This window comes from Catharus ustulatus, chromosome 12 (assembly GCF_009819885.2).
Source record: "Catharus ustulatus isolate bCatUst1 chromosome 12, bCatUst1.pri.v2, whole genome shotgun sequence".
In the NCBI taxonomy this organism is placed as follows: Eukaryota; Metazoa; Chordata; class Aves; order Passeriformes; family Turdidae; genus Catharus; species Catharus ustulatus.
Genome location: NC_046232.1, coordinates 1,102,702 through 1,127,917, shown reverse-complemented (window position 1 = coordinate 1,127,917; position 25,216 = coordinate 1,102,702). Strand labels below are relative to the sequence as shown.

The window sequence follows — 25,216 nt, the reverse complement described above, 5'->3', positions numbered from 1 at the left end:
CCGGCCCCGCCCCCGCCCCGCGGCAGCGCCGCGACCCCGAGCCCGAACGGAGCCCGAACCCGAGCCCCGAGCGCCGCGCTCGGCCCGCTCCACTCCCCTCCCCGGAGGCCCGGATTACATAACGGCGCCGGAGCGAGCAGCTGCAGGATTACAGTATGCGGATTAGGGATTACGTTGATTCAGCAGATTGTCCTGTGCATGTCTGAGAAAGATTACACCAGCAGAGTTAAGAATACCCGTTTGCTGTGGTAAGCCGTGGTTTAAGTAGAACAAATTAACTCAATACAAAATTAAATGCACAAAAAAAGAGGAAATTTTTTTTAAAAAGGAAGTAAAATATCCCAAGGTTAAGAACGTGCTTTAAAATGGGTGAAATGATAAAGAGACTGAAATTCAGGTTTTGACAAGTATCTCCCCTATGCTTTGTAAGAGCTGCTGTTAGCAGCAGCCAGCTGTTAGTGCTGGATGAATCTTTAAAAGTCAAATTCGTTATTAAGAAGACTAGTTACACTTGATTCCTGATGACTGCCACGTAAAGCAAATATCTAAACTCTTATGACATACATATTTAATAATTCAAGATTATTTAAGTGGCAATGGTCTATTTTATTATGTCACCATATGCTGAACTGTCTCCTGGTATGTTAGTCTGTAATATGGATATTTTGAGTTCTGATTACTGGATCTGACATTATTGACACTTAAAAGTGAGTTTGTGAGGGGCACTACCTCTGCCACTGAGGTATGGATAAAAATTAACCATGCAAAGACAAACTTCACGTTGCATTCATTTCAGTTGATTTCTTACAAGAGTTAGACATGTAACTTGGAAGCAAAAGTGCCACAACAGAAATCAGTAAGCACACAGAATGACAGAATAGTGATGGGGTTTGTTTTCCAAGACTGATAGTGATTTTTTTAATGCAAAGGTTTTGTAAGGTTTGATAGTTCCCCTCACATAAGCACACACAGGCTTGAGACTGGAGTCTCTAGCTCAAAATTACAAATTTGTAGTATGGCTACAGTAGTTACATTGCACAGAAGCCTCCAGTGTAACCTCGTAGCTTTGCCAAAATCTGCACGAATATCTCATACAATAGAACAGGGGGTTCAGATGGAAATTTGCAGTTGGTTGCAAGCTGCTTAGGCAATTCTTGCAATGGAAAGTTTTGCCTGAAATTCACTGTTGTGTCTCAAATTTCAATTTCAACACCATGACAAGTTTTACCCCCTGTTTTAGTGTATAATTAATCCTAGACATACTTAAGTGGATAAAAATGAAAATGTAAACCTTTATTTTTGCTGTAGGGATTTTTAAGATAAGAGGACTCGATCATTTGTTATCATTTCAGAAAACTGCAATGGAAAGAATTTTGAAAAACTGTTTTCAAAAAAGCTATCCTGTCAAGCAAAGCATGTTGAGATTCGTGAGCTATTTGTCATCTGTCTTTTGTCAGAATTTCCTGATAGCCCATCCTAAAAGAAACTTCTAGTGTGTAAATTTGAGTAAAACGTTGTTGTAAAGATTTGTTATAAGATCTCACCTGAAATTGTTCCTTATAGAGCTCCTCATTTGTTTCAGGCAATTCCATGGGTTTTTTTCTGATGCCTGATGATTTTCTGAGCTCAGATCAGTTACGAGCTTCAGACACTGAAGAGATGAGAAGTTATACCTAGGTGAGAAAAAACAGACTCCTTTTAACAAGACTTCAGGACAGTTTCTGGCTCTTGGAGAAAGCACGAGGTGTAGACTACTGACTGCTTGACAGATATCAAGGACATCTCAAAAGGAAATGTGTATTTAATCAGCATACTAAGCAATTTTTAATTTTTTTCCCCTTCATTGTTTTCATGACACAAATATTTGAGCTCAGTATTGAGGCAGAATGGGATTTTACCTTTTTTGATTTTTAGAAAGAATGCATAATGCAGTAAAATCCTATTCTCAAAGACAGCTGTAAGGTGCAACTTAATCTAAATGTACAAACAATATATATTTGAAATAGCCACATGACTCTGAAACGATCTGCTTTAATTTGGGGGAGAGTTTATGCAGAGATTAATTTTAAGAATGTTTGAATAGCAAAGATCCATAAACCAAAACCCAAATCATTATTCAGTGCTTGCTTTTTATCTGCCTGTACTCATTAAGACTTACAGGTACTGTGGATGCTTAGGCCAGCTAACCAGTAAAAGTACACAAAACCAAGAGGCAATACAGATTCTGATTGAAATAGATGGGGAGTAAAGCACACAGGTTAATTTAAAGACAAATCTAATGAGTTCAAGATTTGTGCCAATATATCTCAGTGTGCACAGATGACCTAACTTCAATGTATAGGCATTTCAAACAAAGCATTACTATTATTAATATCAGTTTAGATGACAAAGATGAGAGGAAAAGGGTAGGAGTGATAAGAATAGGCATAGAGCAAAACAGGCTATATTTTAAATTTCAGATTACATAAAATACTCTTAACTGGATATACAAAGTAACCTTTCACAGACTCCCAAGATACATGGAAAATAAATATTTGAGCATTCCTATAATTGGATTTTTAGTTTCTGTGAGCATAGGCTACATCTGCATCTAGAGGAAGACTCAGTTTGGAGAGTGCAAGGAGGGTGCAGTGGTGATCTTTGTGTTTCTGCTGTGGACTCAGTGCACACACAGGTGTAAGCAAGTTAGAATTAATTTAGCAACAATTTCTGCTGTAGTACTTCCTTTTCTTTAAATATATCATCTTATTCTCTAATGTGAGAGAGAGAGTCCAGTTCATTCTTTTGGAAGTCTGATACATTCTTGAACTTCTGTTCAGAGTGCAACACCTCAGAGGAAAAACATCTAAATACATGATTACCTAATGATGTACTTTTCAGTCTTAGAAACAAAAAAGTCAAAACTGTAAATGCTGTCAGCAACACCTCTTTCAAAAACCATCTTTAGACTCCTATTGTGATACTTATTATCAGAACTTAAAAAATAAAGTTATGCTTTCACATTAGGGAGGAAGTATTTTCACTCCCTCCCTTTGTCACCCCCTATTTCCTTGAATACACAGGCAACAAAGTTTGAAAATAAATTATTAATAGCCTTCTTTGAGCTGTCTTGCTCTCTGCACTCAGCTTACAAACAATTTGTCGTACATGGAACAATTAGTCCTAGTCCCAAGAGCTGATGAGTTGCTTAGCACATCCATTTAACACACTGATGCAGCAGAAATTGTCAGCTACACCTAAGGGATTTTCTGTTAGATCACTGGATTTAAGCATCTCCTGAAGAAGTTAAACTCAGACCAGGAGCAGCACCAGAGATACCGAGGTACATACTGACAGTAAGATGAAGGGAAGGAGATGAGAGATCTCCTTTCAGCAGCAGCAAAACTCAAGCTATTTTCCCTATTCAAGGATTCATATCCTAATTAAATCTAGTCTGAAATTTAGATTATATATCCTGTTTATATTTGATGACAGCTATTGGATATTGTACAATTTTGTGAAGCTTTCTGTGAAAAGGGAAATTAAATGGACAGACTATTTGCTCCAATGAAACACAATTTTAAATCGGATTTTTGCTGCCAGTGTAAAATGTAGATAATTTCTATAAGTATATGCAAATTTATATATTTATAGGTGAGTATTTTGAATTCAGCAATAAACTCTAGTACTGATAACTCTAGAAAAGTATGCAAGTGATCCTGGGAGCATGATGGGGTGTTACCCTGTTGTGTACTTGGCCCCTGTACACGTTTGTCTTTGTTGCAACCTCACCTACCTACCCTATATGAAAATTTGAAACCATTTTAACATCACATATGGAGTCCAGATCATGACTGCTAGGGAAATGAATCTCCAGGATGATTTATTTCTTTCTAAAGCAGGATTTTAGTTCTGAAGTGACCCTGTTTATTTGTTTCTTCATGCCACTTGCTGTGTTAATTGTTCTTGGTTCTGTACACAGAGCAAAGTGTAGCTGTGAGCCAGCTCAAGAGGACGCCTTTGGGTGGGGACCTTGCTGTTACAGCCCAGTATCACAGGGAGCTGCCATTTCAGATTTTCCTGTATGGCCAGGACACTTAAAAAGCTAGAGAAGCCACCTGAGGTCCCATGAAAACCAGAAGCATCTACTCATAAAGTAAGTAAAAATGCATTACACCTTTTGAAATGTGCCTCTACAGCTTTATGTTAGTTAAAGCTGCAGTATAGGCAATTCTTTCTCATAAAGCTGATAATTTGTTTTATTTGATCATTTAATGGGGGAAAAAAATTTCTTTCTTCCAATATAGTACAGTTTGTTTAAATATTTACTTTGCATACACTCGGAAGGAAGAAAGAACAAACATGAAAAAATGATCTGTTAGACTTGTTCAGTAACCTATTTGGTACAGTAAACCTTGACTATACCTAATGAGAAAACAGAATAGAGCTAGGATACATGGTTATAGAGTTGGCATGTCTACAGAATAAGTTTCTTTTAGCAATGTCAAGTGTACATTGGTTTCTGTCCAGGCAGAGGGTTTCTGTTGTAGATTTTAAAAATCATTGTACAAATTCTGATAAATTCACAGCTTATATTACTAATTTCAACTGGCATCCAGACATGAGGAACACTCAAGTGAAACACATATTTGCTCTGAGAAATGACAAATTGGAAATTTCTTGTGGTGGAATGGAAGAATTCTACCACCAGATTCTTACCTGATTACTTAGCAGTCTGAGGAATGGTTCAGTTGTGTGCGCTGTCTTTCAAGGTGCAAGTGTCAATGTAATTAGCTAGCTAGAATCAGACTGCCTAAATGCATCAGGTATTACAATTCTGAATAAGCATGGCAGTTTTTAAAAAGTATTCATTGTTTAAACATGCTTTAGCCTGAATTTAGTTTTACTCTGCCTTTGGGGATTCACTGAACTTGACAGCAGACTTGAATGTTTGCCATTAACTGTGAATTAACAGAACTTACATATAACAGTACATTACTGCCAGAGTGCAACACGTCTTAGCAGAAACACTGAAAGTTGTGTCCCAATAGGTATTTGTTCGAGGGAAAAAGACACCAGGTTCAAAAATTACATGCTTAATTTACATGTTTGTCTTTAGGTGCTGTTGCCTCTGACCAAGAACAAAAATTGTTGTTGGAATAATATGCGAACAGGTAATTTCTTCCAAGTCTTTACTTGGATACATACACCTATATCATTAGAATTCATTAAAATTGCATTGATTTTGATAGCTGCCACAACTGATTGGCACAACTGTTCTGCAGAGATGCCATCCCTCACTAGAGCTTACCAGCCAGTGGTACCAATTCTATAGGGACATGTTTGCTTTGATCAATCCTAATATTTCTGTTTGAGATTGATTAGCTTGCAGCCCGAAGTTTCTTACAAGTGAGGAAAGATGCATCAGCCCCCTTTTATCTTCTGTCAACATTTCCCACTCCTCTCTCTTCCTTTTTTTATGTTAGCAGTCTATATTTTAGCCTCTGAACTAGGCAAGACAGCTCAGTCAACATGTGGATTATCAAGGCTGGCTTGGCTCTTTGGGGTTAAGATGATGTTGAGCATTTGTTTCTTTTTAATAGTCAGGACAGTCAGGTTAGGAAGTTTAAATGCAAACACACCAGACAGTTTATGGACACAGCACTGTACCAGTTATTAGGAAGAAAATTAACTCTATCCCAGCTGAAACCAGGACTCCTGCATGTCCTCAAAAAGAATAATTTAAAATAAGTGTATTTAGAGGCTCAACTCAGTCAGTTGTAAGTATTCAGTCTAGCATGAGAAAGAACAACCTCACTTTATTCCTCTTCACTTCTTCCACCAAAATACTTTTTAAAAAAGTGTCCTTTTTTAAACTTTTGTGTCCTTCTTTTTAATTTCTCACATAGAGGGGGGTATCAAAATACATACTTATAGGTTATGTACAACATATGATAGAGTTCTATTAATTTCAAAGCTAAATCTTTTGTATTTTTTAAATTGCCCATCATCTCTTGACTTGTTAAACTTTTCTGTCTTGATTATGGAGTCTGACTGTAGTATACATTTGACTTTCAAAGCATACAATTTGCATTTTTAGATTAATATAATGTATTGACTTACCTCATGAAAAATCATAACACATTCACCAATGCTAATGCAATTGGGTTTTGGCTTGTATTGAACCCCTTCTGATTCTCCAGGATACTCCTTTGCATCATTGACTATAGATTTACAGGGATAAACTGGTGCTTTCACACTTCCCTGTTTACAAATACAGAACTGTATCTTTGAAATTTGCAGCAAGTTACTGCATTTTATAGGTGTGGAGTACAATAATAGCTATTTTTGTATTGTAGCAAATTACAACTTGTTAGTAATATTTTTTCCTAGTGTTAAAGCTTGCTGAATTTTCTTTTATTGTCTTTCATAATTCTAACATCTATGTTATACTGTGTTACTCAGTTTTACTAATCAGTAGCGATGTATTAATACACAAAACTGAATTAATGAAAAGCACAACTGGATGGAAAAAGGGGTACCTGATCTAGGTGGACATAGAGGTTTCTTCATGTTTCTCATTACTGCTAAAATTAAGGGTACCATTTTTCTCTTAGTATTGGAAGAAAAGTCTGTCTCTAGGAAGAAATAGCCTATAGAAAAATTGCCTGTAATTACAATCAAAAAGGTTTCAAAGGCTTCCCAGGTACTTTTTGTTCTCTCTCTCCACCTCTCTCACTTTCCTCTAGCAGACCTAAGAGAAAGTGCCTGAGGTATTTTGCCAGAACAGAAGAGTCTGGTTGGGCTGCAGGGCTGGTCCTTGATACAAAGATCACACCAGAACAGCGTTCGTTCTCCCACATGTTCCAAGGCCCAAGTGGCTGGAGGCATTCAGCATTCTCCAGGGCTCTGCCCCATGCCAGTGTGAGACAGGGCTAGTTCTGCATAAAGATGAACAAATAGAACCAATGAGGCAGGATTTTAAGGAGGATAACAAATTCTCATTAATTCTCATGAGAATTTCTTTGAAACCTTTCCATGAGCTGTTCAAAAGGATTTTTCTGCAGGGCCTACCTTCTATCATCCTACCTTTCCATCTGGTAGAATTTCAACAGTTAACTCCCTCAGACACTTAACAGACTTGAGAGCAGGTCAAAGTGGAGAGTTTTGTTTTTCTCACTTCATTCCTAAAATGGTATAGGTATTCTGATACACTGCTGATGTGTTCAGTGGCCTCTCTTTATTTAAGGAAGGGTGTAGCCTTCAAATGAAGTACACTCACAGGAGTCCACTGTTAGGCTTGAATAGACTAAAACCCACTAAGTTGTGGTTCTTGTTTGAAAATCTTGTTTTCTCCCGTTCCCATTTTATTCCTATTGCAATTGTACAGTTACCTGTACAAAATAATTTAAGAAGTCTTTTAATTGTGAACTTGCAGTAAATGAACTGCCAGCAGACAAGCACAGGAAGCTTCAGAGTTAAAGTAATTTCACGATTATGAGCCGCACCCTTTTGACTAAAATTTTGGTCCCAGCCTGGAAGCGCAGCTTATACTCCGGAGTGGCCAATATATGGACGAAGTTCAGAAATTTGCCAACCTGGAAGTGCGAGCCCGCAGCAGCCCTGAGCCAAGCTGGAGCCTGTCCGACCCCGGCGGGGCAGTGGGGCCGCTCCTCGGCAGCGGTGGGGCAGCACCAAGCTGAGCCCACACAGACCCGAGCCAGTAAACCCCACGATCCCGCGATTCTGTTACTAATTGGCAACTTTGTGAAAGTTGCACTCGGTTCCTTGCTGCGAATGAAAGTGCAGCTTATAATCCGGTGCGGCTTGTATATGGACAAAGAACGAAACGTTGGTGACACCCGCACGTGCAGCTTATAATCAGGTGCGGCTTGTAATCATGAAATTACTGTAAATTTCCATTTAACTTCTAACAAGGTAGGACAGAACACACATTTCTGTGCAACAAGGTCAAACATGAGCAACCTTTCCAGCCTTTCTTCTCCCCTCCTCCAGCTTCCTAATTTATCTGCACACAGGCAAGAAGGTCCAGTTACCATTTGGATGCTGGCACTTTGGTAACAGAAACATGAAAATGAATTCCTCTTGGGTCCTGGGGTATAACTGTCTTCATCTTAAAATAATGTAAGGATTTTACTCACACTCCTATATCACTGTGCTGTCATAGAAAGGGAAGAATGTAGGAAAGAAAAAGGAGAGTGGAAGTGCTAGAGCTGGCCTACAGCATAGCAGGATGCACAGTGGTTTTGTTGCACAGAGGTGGAAGTAGCTGAGCATTTCTGCCACTCTTAGAAAAGCCTGGCTTACTTTAGATAAGAAGCTGTAGAAGGTCTCTGTAGGATACAATATCTTATGGCCACACTTCTTACCTTTTTTTTCTGCAGGAATAAAGGGAAACCCTAACACTTTTTCTTGAAGGACAAATAAGAAAACTGAAATCTTGATTCCTCTTTATGTTATGTATAGAACATGTCTTCTATGCATAGATAGTGACACAGCAGAACTCTTGTTTTCAGAACTTGTGGGAGAAATAACAGCAAGAACACCTAAAGTGTGAAGTAACACATGACTATCACCCCTGTGATGTCAGAAGACTGCTCTATTTTTGTTTTGATTGAGATACTGTGGTTTCATAAGATGGAAGAAATAAATAAAAATATTAGATGCATATATATGAAATGAGTTACTGATGCGTTAAATGTGTCATAAATATATTCAGCCCAACTTCCAAATTTAGGCTGCTTTCAGGAGGAATGAAGTAGTACAGTTAAATATGCTTTTTAAGCACAAAATGGTCAAGTGCTGCTACAAGTGCCAACATTAGTGTCCTGTATTTGGGGTGTTGTTAGAATGCCTAATTACGTTTAGCACATTAAGAATTCATCTAAGACGCCTACTGAATTAGGAAAAAGCCTTGTTGAGATGTATGGATATGATACAGTAGCCAGCAGTGCTGTGGACAAAGTGAGTGCTTGCAGGCTGTACCCTGGTGTGGGCGCGGAGAATCAGGGTGGGGAAAGCTGGTGGTGCCCCAGCATGCCACAATTCAGCTTCAGAGCAGCCCAGAGCAGTCTCAGAACGTGCTGGCCCTTACCTGGGACTGTTGTGGCTGCATCTGGACTGACTAACTCCACTGCAGGAGCTGGTTAAGCTAAAGATATCTCATGCAGGACAGAGCAGACTGCACATAGGTCATCATGTGAATCACTGTGCTCACTAGGGTGAGTGCTCATGAAAGGCAAAGGAAGCAATGGAGAATTCAAAAGTTCCTCTCACTGCAAAAGAAAGTTTGATTTATTAATCTAATTTAGGTGTATCACATCTAATATATTTGTGATCTTTTCTGCGTATTGTTACGTGGAACTGTTCTGCAAACAGTGCTCTGTGGTCCTGGCCGGGACGGCAACCTTTTTTGCTCACTAGGCTCATTGCATTTGTGTGGTGGTTTATTTTTGTGGATTTTGGGTTTGAAGTCTCTATTTTTCTCAGTGCTTGTTTTGATCTTACTTTTCAGATCATGAAGAACTCTGTGGCACTAGTTATGGATCTTTTTGTCTAAATGGAGGGATTTGTTATATGATTCCTACTGTACCCAGTCCATTCTGCAGGTCAGTGAAACTAAAGTTTGTGTGTTTAAGTATTGGACAGCAGCTGTCTAAAGACTATTTCTCCATTTGCCTTCTTTAAGGAATCACTGCTAAAGCATTATCATAAAGAAAATACCAATTACCTATCACTTACCTGGCTTACAGAGACATGGTGATATGAGAAAAATAAATGTGTATACTTGGTGTATACTTGCTTGGCAGGTGGAACAGAATTCAGTTATGTATGCATTCAGGATTACATCTATATTTAGAGCCACATTTCCTCATTACAGTACAGAAAGAACAATATACCCTTTGCCGCATGGAATATAGACTGTGGGAAAGGCATTCAGAAAGACAAAGTACAGTTTTTCTTACAAATTAATCATATTGCAAAAAATTTTGTAACATAAAATGGCCTGACCTGAACAAAATGCAGACACAAAAAATAATATAATCTTTTAAGGGAAAAAAAAAAAGTAATTCAATACTTACTATGTTCTTTGAATCTTGTTTGAAATACTCAAAGAGCAGCTTTATAGTGACAGCCAAAGACTTCTTGATACAGAAACATCGAGGCAGCAAACAGAGATACTTCTTATACCACTCCATAACAGAAACCATTCTTCCTTTTGAAGCCCATGGAGCAAACTGGAAGAGAAGCACTTCCTGGTTTTGCACGTGGATACATTTCCTGCATAAATACTGCCCTATGTTTTTATTTTTCTGATTTGCCAAGACATAAGATGCTAAATAAAACTCACTTTTCAGGGTCCTCCATTACTAATTCTGAGTTATCCTTCATTAAAATGAATTATGGTTGGTTTAATGGGTTTGCTTAACAAAAAATAGGCATTCAGACAAATATTACAGACACTTAAGGATATTACCTTTTTTTTCTGTGCCAGCTTCTGTTCTCTCTTTTGTCTTGAGCTATAACTAATGATAACTGGATAAAACAGTTGAAGAAACATCTTTTCCAGATGCCTAATTAAACTATTACTTTCTTTTGTTTGGGACAGTTCAATCTAAATACTTAAACTCAAGCACGTAAACTCATTTACAAAGACAGTGAGAAAAGAGGCAATTTTATGGTAAATGCTCATTGAAAAATATAGACAGCATGTCACTGTCATTGTTCAGTGTCACAATGAATCAGATCCAGAAGTGAGATTAAAGCTCTGAAGTGCTGTGTGACGATTTCTTCTATGTGCTAAACCTTGCAAGCTTTATGCAGTATAAAATGAATACTACACTACCAAAAAGTAAAACTTTTTAAAATACATGGGTTTTTTTCCCTAGAAGGAGTCCTGTATTCTTATACATAAGTTAAAAATGAATGGTTAAACTGAAGTGCAGCAGTTACACAGTTTCAAAGCACCCTTTCAACTACTGCTGGACTGTGTAACAAGAAAGATGTATTCAATGCCATAACTAAAAATATGAAGTAACAAATACTCAGAAAAATTCATTCTTCAGGAGCACAAACTAGTCAGCATAGATAATTTCCACTTTAACAGCTCCAGATGAAGTAATTTTCAATTCAGGTACTATAGGGTTTTATAATCTGCTGAAGCATAAAAGTAACATCTTAAGAACATTTTTGTTTTACTCAGGCAATCTTATTGCATTTAAATTATCAACTATTTTTTTCTGTATCTAGTGGTTGATTATGAAGTTAGATGGGTTTAAATAGCAGCATTCTATTTAAGCACATCCTCATTCTAAGCATGTTCCTTAATCAGTCAGAGAAGGCTAATTATAGATGAGAAAGGTTTTGTTTACACACAGATATCTTAGTAATCAGCAGTGATGTGAATAGAAACAACAGAAAAAATGCATCACTATTCAGCAGAATTCAGAAAATATTTGGTGCTTTGGAACTTCATGACTGGCATCATCACACAGTTGCGCAGTTTCTTTGATGAGGGTTTCTGCCAAATCCAACCCAAAGCTCCCCAGTGTTCTCAAATGATCATCTCCTACTGAAAGGAAACTCAAATCACTTTTAGAATCAAGGGCTGAATGATTGTTAATTAGAAGGAGGAGATGGAGAAAGAACAGACTAGCACACTGTAAAAATACCTTAAAACACATTTGCCTTGACATGGTACTTAGTTACACAAACATGTTGTGCTCAGCCTAGTCCAGATTACCCTATGCAAAATCCCTGGAAGCAATTTCACGATGTGACTGAGAAAAATGCATCATTCTTTAGAAATATGTGCTTTGTAGCAGGCTAAAGATTAAGAGCTGCTGTTTACCTTTGGAATTTCAGTTATTTTTACCATTCAGGAATGGATATATACAAGGCAGAGATTTCATACCAACAGAACATTAGTTGACCCCCCTCTATGTGCAACAGCAGCAGATTTTAAATACAGCTGATGTGTGTTAAAACATGAGGTTGCTCAGCTGCCGTCTTCCCTCACTGCTTCCCTAACAATGAGTTAATGTTCTCAGCAGCAAAAGGCACACCTGTCACTATGAACCAGATGAGCCTCAAACCCGGGAACACTCAAATGAACTAAATAAACAGGCAAGACAGAGAAGGATGGCAAAGCAGCTGCCTCAGGTGTACCATAAAACACAAGGCTGAAAGCTGTTTGTCTCAGCACCTGATGCACAGCTGTCCCAGAATCAGTAATTAATGCACTGCAGAATTAACTGAAGATTTTGGTTTCTGAAAGGAAGCTCTGATACTCCCATTTTTTCTTTCACTTGGCAGATTTCTGAGAGCTTTTTTCTGTATTTCAAGCAAAATACAGATGGTATAAGACAACACACACAGAGTTGTGCTTCAGAGGGCAGTGCACACAGAAATGAACAGTGAATGCTCTCATTTTGGGACAGGTTTCCTGCTCTGGGGAGGGCTGAGTACTGCAAGAGACACAGTAGACCTTGCAAATCTCCTCCCTGAAATTCCTATGTATCTTTCAAGGACCTCTCTTTCTTTTTCCCTTCCTTTGCTTCCATCCTAATGGAATGTCTCCTCCACCTGTCCTATGGTAATCCAGTAAATCCCATGCAAATTCCTTCTACCGCTGTCTGTATAGCCCCTCCTTGCCTGGCTCTCTGCCATGGGCCCTTCATTCCCCGTTTCAGACATTCCCACAAGTCACACTTGCTGTGCTCTCAGCCTTCAGAATATGCACCCTGCAAGTTGCCAGGGAAGGCCTCCCACTTATCTGTGCTTTTCTTTCTCTGCTTCTAAAAATACACTTTAATGTACCCTTTTTAATGTACCTTTTTAATGTACCTCAGGCTCTTCTGAAAACAAACTATCCAGTTAGTATTTTACAATTCTGCTTTTGGCTTGGAAGGTAGTAATAAAAGTTAGAATACATGCCAAAAGTATAGCTAAAAAGAGTCAATAATTAAGATTTCTTTTTAATGGGACATAAAATATAAACCACAACACTATCTTATGTGTTTGAAAACTATTAGCAATCCAAATTAATATAACTGCCAGATATGGAAAACTTGCCTTACAAACACATAGCTAAGGGAGGGGAGAATAAACCATGCTTTTAGGGAAGAATAACCCATTCTTTCAACTCCTCTCCAGTAGGAACATTTAGTTTTACTCTCTATGTACAGAGAGTAACAGTTCTGAAACGTCTCTAAATGCAATTTTTTTTTAAAAGCTGCTTAGGTGTTCTTTTGCCATTGCTTACTCACTTTGGCTCTAAATTCTTTTTCATACTTCCTAGATGTTCTCAGACTGTATGGATTAGGACAACTTTTACGAGTCTGCTACAGACTTAAGATTGTTGATTTTGAAGTTATCAGCCATTTCATCTGAATTGCATTGACAAGCAGATAATTTCCTGTCTTTTTCTGCTCAGAGCTCTGTATTTACATGCAAGTAGTTTTTATACAAAGAAGTACCCAAGATTTTCCTGACTAAAGGAAGACTAAATGAAAACTAAAGTCAACACCATGATAGTATAATGCAAAGCAGTGAGAATCTGTGTGTATCTTTGACTCAAATTCTACTTACTACTTTACAGTTTGTCAGGTACTTCCTTATGATGCCCACCTTACAGTGTGGCAAAGAAAGAAACTTTACTTGCTTATTAATCCCAGTGCCATAGGATCATTTGCACAGTCCAACAAGCAGCATCTGACAGGAGACAGCAGTTTTACTGCAAGGCCATTATGTTTTAGTTACTAATCAGATTGTAAAGCATCAATGTAATTGCAGACCTGCTGGTCATCTCCTGACATCTTATCCAATGCAGTCTGTTTTCTTCCACCTGGCATTGATGCTGATGTGATTAATACCCTGTGCTGAAAAGTTCTATGGATTTCTTTCCATTTGCTGGTGTTTTGTCTGGAGGTCCTGTAGGACATTTATGTCCAACAGTTAAGGCTGGCTCATCTCATCTGATAAGAGGTGTGGGTGTTGTGCACGTGTGTGCAGCCATCTAGGAGAGCAGGATGCCAGCTGAAAATGGGAGATTTGTCACAGAATTTCCTCAAACATTGAAGGCTGCTATCTTTCAATTCTGAATTAGAAATTCCTTCTAAGAGGGGGAAAGACCTTTTTTCCCCTTCTAAAAATCAGCTCTGGAGTGCTGCATAGAAGGGCCATTTAAAGGCAGCAGGTTAACACGTGCAGGTGATGCGCACCAGCAGCACCTCGCCAGTGAACACCGACTCAGTGAGTGCAGCTCCTTACTGCAGCCCGCAGCAGGCTCCTCTGGGCTCTGCCCCAAGCCATTCCAGTGCAGGTGCACAGTGCCTGCCTGTCAACAGCTGCTCTTAAGTTGTGGTGTACTTTTAGGCATCCATTGTAAACAAGCTGGAGGAGCTGCTCCTGGCCTATAGGGCTGTGTGCAGTAAGAGACTGAGTGCCTCTAGGAGACACCACAGACACGATGGTAGTGCCCTGTGTTGGCAGCCCACGTGCTTGTTAGGCACTATGTCTGTCTTGCTTGCTGCCACTGCATGTGTAACCCCACTGAAATGAGTGGAGCCCTACTAGTGCAGTAGGATAAGCAGGTCTGAGAGAATCCCACTGCTAATTACTGAACTCTGCTTAGTTTCTTCCTCACCTATTTTAGCAAAGGACTTGCAGAAGAAACCTTTCCTGGTTGTCTTAAAGCATCAGTTGCTTCTGTCTTTAATGTAGGCCTTTACCTATTTGTACATCAGGAAAGGTGATTTCACAAAAAGCTTGTTCAAACCAATATTTGAACATCTGGATTTTCAGAGATGCCCTAACTTTGGCACAGCTTGGTCACATTAGCTATAATTTTATTGTTTAAATGTAACCCAGAGATATCTCATCTTAATTTTCCTGTCTCTATGAAAACCTACATAATTTTTAGGCTGTATGACAGCATTTTCTAGATAGCATGGAATCACTTTCAGCAAGTGTGTCAACAGGCCAGCCTAGATAAAGTGGATGGGTACTTTTGTAATCCCTAATGCATTGCTCACAGTTAAACAGATACTATCAAACTAGCTAGTCATGTTTCTACAACTTGTTTTTGTTACAACCATGCAGAATTAATAGGTTCAGCATCCAGGATATTTTAAGTTTTGCCTGTGCTTCTTGAGTATAGATTGTTTTTCTCTTTGCTATGGCCTTGCATTCATATCACTATAGTTTTCCCCTTACCATCTTAGGCCTTCAAGCTCTTTTCCCTCTTTAAAACTTGTGACTACCTTAAGCATCTGGTTCTTCTTTCTGTTTTGTAGGAAGTGCTACAATCTCAGTGCCCTTTTGCTATGCTGTCAACACATTCCCAATTCTTTTCCTACAGTCTTGCAGAACATGAATACAACTTCATTGCACTGTTCACACCACCTCACTCGCCTGGATCACAACAGTTCAGTAACCCTCACCCCTTACCTGCTCCTCTGTGCAGCTCTCTGCAGCCACCACTGTCTTGTCGTCCTCCTGCTTCATTCTGCTCTTTGGGCTACTTACTTACTCCCTTTACACTCATTCTTTAGAACTTTTCCATGAGCCTTAATTTGATGCCCAAACTATTTTTTTCTTCCTGTATCATTTTAGCCTTGCATTATTCTCCAGTTTTCATTGCTATTCAAGAATACTCCTATGAATTTCTTATTCCATTTTCTGTCCCTGTTACTCTATTCACCTCTCCAAAGCATTTCTCTCTTAGTTGCTAGAGAACAATGCCCCACTCAAACTACACTTCTATTCTTAAAGTATTCTACAGTATTTCAGAAATAGGCCACTGAAAAGCCACTACACTTAGAATAAATATCTGGAACATTATCTCAAGCAATCAGAGCAGTCTGCCTACCCTTACTTCTCCCAGCAGTGAAACATCATGACTTTGAAAAGCCTCAGATTGTCCTTAGTAAATGGTGTCTGTTTGATCAGTTGCATAGCTTTAATATACGACGATAATTAGATGTCTTTTTTTAGTATCTAAATCTTCTATTATATTTCCAAAGACAAAGAATTAAAATAAAAGGGTAGTAACTGTTTGTACAGTAGTTTAGGCCAGTCCATAACCTACAGAAAGTGTAGTGGGAGTCACATCAGGCACCATGTCAGAAAACTCATAGAGATCCTTTGGCATTAGTTAAAAATGCTAAACATTCTTTTTTGGCAGTTCCTCCCCTCTCCACCTTCTTATCCCTCATCAGAAATTATACCTTGCAGCTGCCAATGGCAGTTGAGAACTTCAAGTATGTTGCAGAGTTTAGCCCGTTTTTCTCAGCTAGAGCCTCAAATTGCTTATGTCACGGATTATTATGACTTCAGTGCCAGAAATAGCAAGGAGCAATATCTTTAGTAATACAAATAGAGAGAAGCAAATTTACATATATAAAAAATACAAGCAGAATGCAGATACTGATAGAAGTGCTTTCTATTTTCTGTAATGAAATCAATTCCTTAAGAAAACTTAGCAGAATAAGTGCAAAATACATAACAAATGAAGATTAGTTTAGCTTCAACCTACCTATTTTTGACTGAACATGAATTACTAAGCCATTAATTGTATTTCTTTCAAATAAAATATCATACCATTTTACCATGGTAAAATACCACATTTGTTTTAATCCTTTCTTCAGAAGTTTTTCAGAAGCTCAACACATAAAATAGGCATAGTAAGGAACACTTCTACCTAGGTCTCTCCACGAGGGGGTTATTCACCAAGCATGTAACATGTTCTGGCATGAATTATTACACTGCATAAACTGCTTTTGCAGTTTCAGCTGTACTGTGTCTCAATGAATTCTCTTTTCCTTGATGTCTTTAGCTGACAGTACTATCTTCAACAAAGGAAGCCAGAAAGTTACCTGAAACAGGGAAAAGCAACCAGTGGGATGACACAGTCAACACTAAAGAAATAGGCCTAATGAATTAAATCTGTCAGTGATGAGTATATTAAACCTAATGTATAAAAGCAGTGTGGATCAGAATGTAAACTTGATGCCCAACATACCTAATTCCCTGTGTTCCAGAAATACAACATGAGAGGAAATGTTGTAAGAAAACTTGCTGCAAGGCAAATGTAACCTTGGAATTGTGTCAGAACAAGTTCTCTGGCCAGAAGCCTTTGTGCTTTTCACTGTAGATGACAAGGTACCATCTAATCCAAGTACAACTTGGCTTCCCAGGTGTATCGAGAGTTACACAGGAGCTCGTTGTGAGGAAGTTCTGCTGCCCAGCATCAAATCCCAAACAAAAGGTGACCTGTTTGCAGCTTTCTTGGCTTCCCTTCTTCTTCTAGGAGTTCTTGTAATTGGAGCATTCTACTTCCTTTGCAGGTAAAAGTGATTCATAAGGCTGAAGCTATTCAATCAAGTAGAAATTTCTTCTGGTAATCATGTACTAATTATTTGAATGTAAAAGTATGTAATGAATTATCCATAAGGTTGTATGGTTATTCAGCATAATGAATGTGGATGTCTCAACTTGTTGCTTGTAATATTTGCTTCCTGGCTTGAAGTTTTCTCAGTGTCATTTCTAAGCTCTTACTTACAGTTGCTTTGTAAAAAATACACACAGTACACCCCTATCTGAGATTTTACAGTCTATCTAGAGTTAGTGCTAACATTTTAAAACATTACTTTACCTTATATTGTCCAAAGACAGAAGTAGATTAACAAAGTGCTTAGGGATCAGAAACTCTTCCTACTGAATTGGCAACCAAAGCAGCTGGTGCCATTAGCTTGTAATTCCTCTGCCACTCCTGGTCTAAAAAGGAAAACTAACAGATAATGAACTTGAAGACTACTTCCAGGTAGATGTTTCCTAGCATTTAGGACAACTCAGAGAGCTACCTAATTTGTCCAGGTTGATCCATGTTTGAGTAGAAGGCAAACACCAGTGCTAGACAGCAAGTGCTGCAGGGCTGGTTTTAGTAGCATTTCAGACATATTAGGATTTGGAATGAAAACACAAAAGCTGTTACTGGGATTGAGGCAACTGTTTGATGCTGTACATATATCACTACACTTACACCAAACCAAGCAAACTTATCATCTTCACCTGCAATGCAAGTCAATTTCCTATGTCCCCTCTTTATTTTTAGAGTACAGCACTTTCTGTAAGAACTCATTTTTGCCATATACCATTAATATGTTTATGCATCTCTATGCCTCTATAAGGCAGCTGTAATTCTTTACCATCACAGACTTGCAGCCCCTTCTCTTTCCTCCTATACTGCATTTCCCCTTGGTTATGATAACTGAAGATTCTTGCAATTCTGTTCTTTGTGCTGCCATGGTCACATTGCCAAATCAACCTTTCTGATCTTTCAATGAGTGACCTTTGGAATAGCTGGTCTAGTTTTACCTCAGCTGCTGTCATGGAAACTCACTGAATGCCAGCTTCTCCCACAGCTGAATGTATTTAGAAGAGATAGAGAGCATTTGATAGAACAGTTGGTATAAAAAGCCCCTTGTTGTAAAGGATACCCCCCACCTTAGCAATTTTAATTAAATTAATCTTGCTTAGCCGTGGAATGCCATAGTGGTTGTTGCTCAAAAAACATTTGCAAATTACTATAAACTTATTAGAACAAAAAACAGCTTAAACTAACTTAAGAAAAATTCATTCAAGCCTCATAGAAATACAGACAGCATTTCTTTAGAAGTAAAATTGTCTCTGGGAAAAGGAAACAAAGTCTTTGGAGAGTATTGTGTTAGAAGATCCCTTTTCTCTCACATACAGTAAAATCAGGGGAAGCTGGAGACAATCTATTGTGTTTTATTGTCCAAGTACAGAAGCTTAGAGTGACAGCAATGACAGGTCTGTGAAAATTCTTTTATTAGACAGAATATCAACTTCTCTTTACTGAAGCTTTACCTAACTGGCAGAACAAGTAGTGGTGCCTCTTTATTAGCAAAATAAAAAGAGCAACAACTCAGTTATAACATGGTTGCCCTTGAACCCTATCTTACACACCAGACTAACTTTGGAAATCTCACAAAACCATTATCAACTTCTTCAGTACACATAAAAGAACCTAACTGGCTATAATGGTCTTGTCTTACCTTCACACCTCAGAGGCTGATGTAGGATGATCTTCTGCTAGAGAACTCATCTATAAATGAAACACTTTACATCTGTAAGTCCTTATCTCTTGGCTGAAGAGACCAACACATGAGGAGTCTCAAGTGGATACTTTAACCTACTCCTCTCTTTTCAGCCAAGTGAATGAGGATTATTGCTAAGAGCTGTCATTAATCCAGACTTTTTTCTCAAAATTTGTCTATCACCTATATCTCAGAAGAGGGTGGAACTAGGGTTTATAAGGGTTAGCTGAGAGTCTGCATGATCTTTGACTTGGCCTCCTAACAGGATATATGAAGTTTAAAATGTTGAGAGGCATACTGTGCTAAAGTTTCCACTCTTCCACTTTATCAACAGACATTTGATCCACAATCAGAGAGCAGAAAGCCTTTTCCCTGACCTGTGTTAGTGAGCATTTCCATGGCTCTTTCAGCAGAGGGTTCTAGTGGGGTTTTAGTTAAACAGTAATGTCATCTGGAGGGGTGCAGAAGAGGAGATACTAATTGAAGTTCAGACAAGGAAACTGAATTCCTGAAATTACACATCAAACCGTTTGGAAGATAGAAGTCACGGCTCTGTTTTCTTGTCCGTATCATCGTACCTCCCTCCCTTTCCAAGTTTTCTTTCTCTCAGGCTATTTGGGGCAGATTTGAGGACCAAGTATGTGCAAGTGCATTTCATGCTCCCTAGAAACAAATCCATTCACCATACAAGGGTGGAGGTTTCATTGCTCTGCTTATAGAACTAAATCATAACTAACAGTGAAAGCAATCCATAAAAGAGCAGGGCTGCACATGAAAGCTCTGGGTGAACAGTGCGAAATACTTCTCCTTTTCCATTTAGCTGAGTCATCACGTTTTTATCAGCTGCTGGTTTATTTTTTCCAATCTGCAGAGCACATGGAGGCAGGGCAAATGCAGATCTAGCTGCTCTCCATCTTGAAACAACTCCGCACCCTCTCCTACAAACTGTGCTGATCAAGCCTCTCCTGGCGTGGGCAAAACAGGGAAGTGTACAAAAAGTCCTGCCGTTACACTGCTGCTGAGGAACAAATGATACATTCTGCTCCCAGCAATTCACCTATCAGACCAGGTCCATCTGCTCTTCTTCCTCCAGAAACATATTGTACCAGGGTTACTGGAAGAAGAATAACACAGGTAGCTGATGAGAAGAGATGCCACTTGAGCCAGCTTTCATTTAAAAGCAATAGAGAAGCCGAAATGCCACACATATATCTCAGAGGAACAGAGCACACCCTAGGGAAAACCAAAATAAATCTGCAGTTAATTTCTATATTTCATCGTAAGTGCATGCTGAAATGCCAGATCACCTGTAAGGTAGGTGTAATATTGATGAACAGGAACTCAGCCAGCCAAAACAACAGGGTCTAGGAATAAAGCCATTTAAGCTGTCCAAGACAACAGACTTTGTGGAGGAGTTACATCACCACAGGACACAAACTGGACAGAACAGAGAACAGCTCATGACTCTTCTCAAGACAGCAGATGTCTGATTGCTATTAAAAGAAAGGGAACTAGACAGCAAATGATCAGCTCCATATACAAGATTTGCTTCTCCTCAACAAAGCGTGGAAAATTTCCCATCATTTCCAAACACTATGAGAATTGATAATAATTCTGTGCTATTTACTAATTGTTTAAACAAAGACCTAAGAAATCAAATAGGAACATTACCTTCAAGAGACAAGTCATGTAGTTCCAAGTGCTGTACTGCCCTCTGATCTCTGTTCTTCTCCCTCAAACACATGCTTCTCAAAACCAATGAGTATTAATTAGAAAGTACCAAGTCACTTTTTTCAATGGAAAAATCATTCCATTAATTTGTCTCTTCCCTGATAACTTTTTTCACTATGTGTTTCTCTCTCTCTCTCTCTCTCTTTCTCTGTTGTCTCCTTTTTGTTTTTTATGGTCAGGAAAGTTTCCATTGCAAGGACAAGTTCTTCAGAGCATGGTGCCAACCTAGCTGAAACCACGAGCAGCAATGGCTGCAACAGTGAGTACAGTTTAAAATGAAATGACCAGACTCCACAAGGGAAGTGGGGGAGGAAGTTTTTGTTAATTGAAGTCATGTATTTTGTTTATTTTTCAGAAATAACAACAGCCTAAAGCATTAGAGTGAAAGAATGGTGGGGAAACAACATGCAGAGCGACCCTAAGGATCTAAGCTGTAGAGGGTGACATGGTGAGCAAGATGAGGGAAGCAAGTTGACTGAAACAGGAGGCTGACATGTTGGAGAAGATTACATCTAAGACCTGAACAGTTGCACTTAATGGAGTTTCTGTGTACTTTAAAAGCTGTATCAATTATACAGGAATTACTATAATTTATGTTTGAATTCTGTGAGATTTTTTATAGTTTTCAATAATGCACAGGTAGATGCATGAGAGAATTTTGGGTTTTACTACATGGGAAATAAATAAAATACAGTATTTTTTTTCACTGCATAGAGAATATGAGGTATCACAGGATTTTAGCATGAAGTGATATTATAAATTTTTGATAGGGGTTTTTCATTTTCCACAGGATTTCCCCAGAGCTGAAGCCTGTCTTGATTCAATAGCTTCAAAATTGGTATTTGTGATACACCTCCAGAATTGGGCTTGTTTCAGATACTCTTACCAGACATAGGGGGAAACCCCAACCTTTCTCCCAGCTAATATTTATGTTTTGTTTTTTTTTTAAATTGTAACACATCACCAGCATGAGCTACCATTGGTAGTTTATTGCCACACACAGTTTTATACAAATTAAAGGGAAATATTAAAAAAAGAGTTATAATGGTTAAAAAAGTTTTTTAGGCAGAGTTTGGTATACATTCCTAATAGTAAGCAAGATACCTTCCTTGAGGTTTTTAATTTTGTCTGGCTTTCTTCTGAAAATCTCACTACTGAGGGAAATTCCAACCTTACTTTGTTCCAGTTGATATTTCAGATAGCAAAAATCAGGAATTTTATTCATCAGGTCAATTTCTGACACAAAATATTATCCAGACAGGTGTCTTGGCTGAAAAAATGCTGCCCTCTCCAAAGATTTATTTATTTTCTTCACATAAGCATCTGTTGATCACACTAATATATCACATACCACACTTTGGTCCCTTACAGGATTCTCTTACTCAGACAAAGAGAGGCCACTTGCCATGGTCCATGTCTTTTTTTGCCACAAATAGAACGTCTGGTTGGTCAGAAAATGTGAACTGAACAATTTTCAACTTATTTCTAGTGCTGGAGGCTGAAACCAGAAAAAAAAACCAAAACCAAAACCAGATATGTTTCCATAACAGCACATTACCAAGCAGGTCATTATATGGGATTTATAAGGTTGTACTGAAGGGAAGGTTAGCTAAGAAAATTCATTAACTGAGAGAAAATTCAGAACAGAGATTTCTTATCTCCGAAAGAAACAATCTGAAGATCTATAAAAACATGGGTGCAGAGAAAATGTTGAATAAGCTCCTATTTGTAGGATGTCTAGTCCATGCTCTGGTGTCAGAAGAAGCAGTGTGTACTTTGTATCAGTGTAGACAGAAGCACAGTGGGATGGAAGAAAAGGCATGTGGGTACAGCACATAAGGTGAGAAGTCAGAGAAATCACGTCACAATGGCACTAGAACACAAACCAGAATAATTCATTACCATCTGAAAATTCCTGTCAGAGAGCTCAGAGTCCAAGGCAGTGCTCAGCATGTGAAAGGAGAATCTGAGAGCACCAAATGAGCTAGAGGACCTGATCCAGAGACTACCTTATATAAAGCACTAGAAGATCACTTTCTCCCCAGATTCTACTCAGTCTTACATGTTACTTTCTGGACTTCAAATCTTTAGCAGATAAGCTGAAGGAAGCTGATAATATTGTTTCAAGGGCTAAGAAGGATAAAAGTAATTTTTCATCACATAGGGACAGGCCACTGCTGTAGAGAGTTCAGGAAATGCGTGGCAGTACTGACAGTTACATCAGAATCAGCATTACCTGAAGTACTTTGCACAGCCTCAGTGAAAATGAATCAGAGATGACAGCTGGTACATCACTGCTGTGTTACTGATCATGAGACAGTCAGGCTTATAGTTGGGTATACTGTCTCCACTGAAGAAGGAAAAGGCTTTGTGGTCATCTTCAGTGGCAATACAGGAAGGAGATACTAACAGAAAATATAAGAAATAAATGGACTGAAGTTATTCTGTATAAGCTCTTTGAATCCTCTCAGCTTTCTAAACAGACATGGAATAATAACTCATTGATACTGAGCTTGTTTGCATTATTTGGAAAACAATCTGTACGAAAGTGGGGCTGAATAAACTGACGCCATGTTTAAATGCAAACAAGCTGATTTATGAAACACTTATCTGTGAAGGAAATGCTACTAGCAATTCAGACTGCCTCAAACCCATTGAACATTTCAGCTGCCAAATTTCAGTTCACAAACTTTGTGACTATGATGTTCAAATCAAAATGACATTTGAAGTAGTCAAATGCCACAGAAAGTACAGGGTAGCCAACAGTAAATATAATTTAATAAAATAGTGCAACACTCTTTTGCAATGATTGCTTATAAAATTAATGAAGTAGTCGTGTGAGCAATTAAATTAAGGAAACTCCAGTTCCAATGGATCAGATCTTGTGGTTGGAGTCACTGGACTCTAAAAAATTATTACATGTTTATAAAAGGGTGAGTAATAAGGGCTCTCTTCTGTCTGACTTCCATTTTCATGAAACAGAAGATCTCAAGTCTTCGAAACTACCTCTCCACCAGCTGAAAGGTTATATAGGGAAGAAACTGGAAAAGACTAATTTCCTAAGAAACTCCATTACTACGATTATACAACAGTCTATTAGAGTGTTATAGCAAAAATTCTTTTATACCTGGGGATTGGTGTTACCTGCCAGAACCTTGTGCTAGCAGTCTCTAATGTATTGCAAAAACTTTTTGATCACTTGCAGAGCTGACAGCCATTAACAGAAAATCTCTTTATAGACCTGTGAGTGAGAGGTTGCTTATGTGTTACTCAATATAGAATTGTTTTTCATTAGCAGCCCAAACAAACACTGGAGCGAAGTATGGTGAAAGTTACAGTCCAAGAAGAAAGTCAAATGGCTTTTCAAAGAAAATGAGGATTTCTCTGTGCTACATAGTCTTTTGGTTTACAGTGTTAAGCATTAAGCAGAAAAACCAACAGAAGTCCATTTGGTAGCACTCTCCATTTATAGATAACGTCAATGTTGTGCAACTCCTTCAAAATTTACTGTACTAAAAGGAAACATTTTCCTTCTGGCCCTGAATTTTTGAAGAGCTGTAGAGAGGTTCTGATTGTGTGACTCAGTTATTTGAGAATGGAAAGCCAAGAAATGCAGCAGAAACAGTAATTCTTCTGTGTAAGTTATCTGCTTATGCTCATCCCGCTCTGTTCTTGCTCTCCTGTAGCCTGTTCAACATACAGTAATTTCACGAATACAAGCCGCACCAATTTGACCAAAAGTTTGGTGGAAACCCGGAAGTGCGGCTAATATTCGAGGGCGGCTAATACATGGACAATATTTTAAAAGCTGCCAACACGGAAGTGAGAGCCCGCGGCAGCCCCAAGCCAAGCTGGAGCCCGGCCGGCCCCGGCTGAGGTGGGAAAGCCTGGCAGAGGCGGGGCCAGCAGTGTGGGGGGCGGGCGGCTGAGCCTGAGCCAGCAGGGCGGGGCAGGGGGGGCGGCAGAGCCCGGGCCAGCAGGGCGGGGGAGCCCGGGAGAACTGGGGCTAGCAATGCAGGGGAGCATGGCAGAAGCAGTAAGGCCGGCAGGTGGGGCTGCCTGGCAGCAGGGGAAGCCCAGCAGAATCGGGGCCAGCAGCATCGGGGTGCCCGGCGGTGCGGGGGCCTACAGTGCCGGCCAGGGCGAGCAAACGCGGCGGTGGTGCAGACGGGAGGGGGCGGCCGGCGAGCCTGGCAGCGGCGGCGGCGGCTGGCCCGCCAGCAGGGCGAGTAAACGCAGCAGCAGGGGGGCCGGCGTGCCTCGCAGCGGCGGCGGGGGCCGGCCCGCCGGCAGGGCAAGTAAACGCAGCAGCAGGGCGGCCGGCGTGCCTCGCAGCGGCGGCGGGGGCCGGCCCGCCGGCAGGG

General features: G+C 39.3%; 1 protein-coding gene across 2 annotated transcripts; it reads left to right on the top strand.

Moving 5' to 3' along the window:
• The first annotated feature begins 27 nt into the window (after positions 1–27).
• Positions 28–24,610, top strand: NRG4 (neuregulin 4). 2 transcript variants are annotated; one of them, XM_033071022.1, is made up of 8 exons: positions 28–248; positions 1,583–1,677; positions 3,962–4,135; positions 5,099–5,153; positions 9,515–9,608; positions 17,199–17,348; positions 21,032–21,111; positions 21,208–24,610. In XM_033071022.1, the coding sequence occupies exons 4-8, from the start codon at positions 5,144–5,146 to the stop codon at positions 21,222–21,224; spliced, it is 351 nt and encodes a 116-aa protein (XP_032926913.1). In that variant the 5' UTR covers positions 28–248; positions 1,583–1,677; positions 3,962–4,135; positions 5,099–5,143; the 3' UTR covers positions 21,225–24,610. The 2 variants fall into 2 exon arrangements, with proteins under 2 accessions (XP_032926913.1, XP_032926912.1); XM_033071021.1 differs by lacking the exon at positions 1,583–1,677.
• The last annotated feature ends 606 nt before the right edge of the window (positions 24,611–25,216 follow it).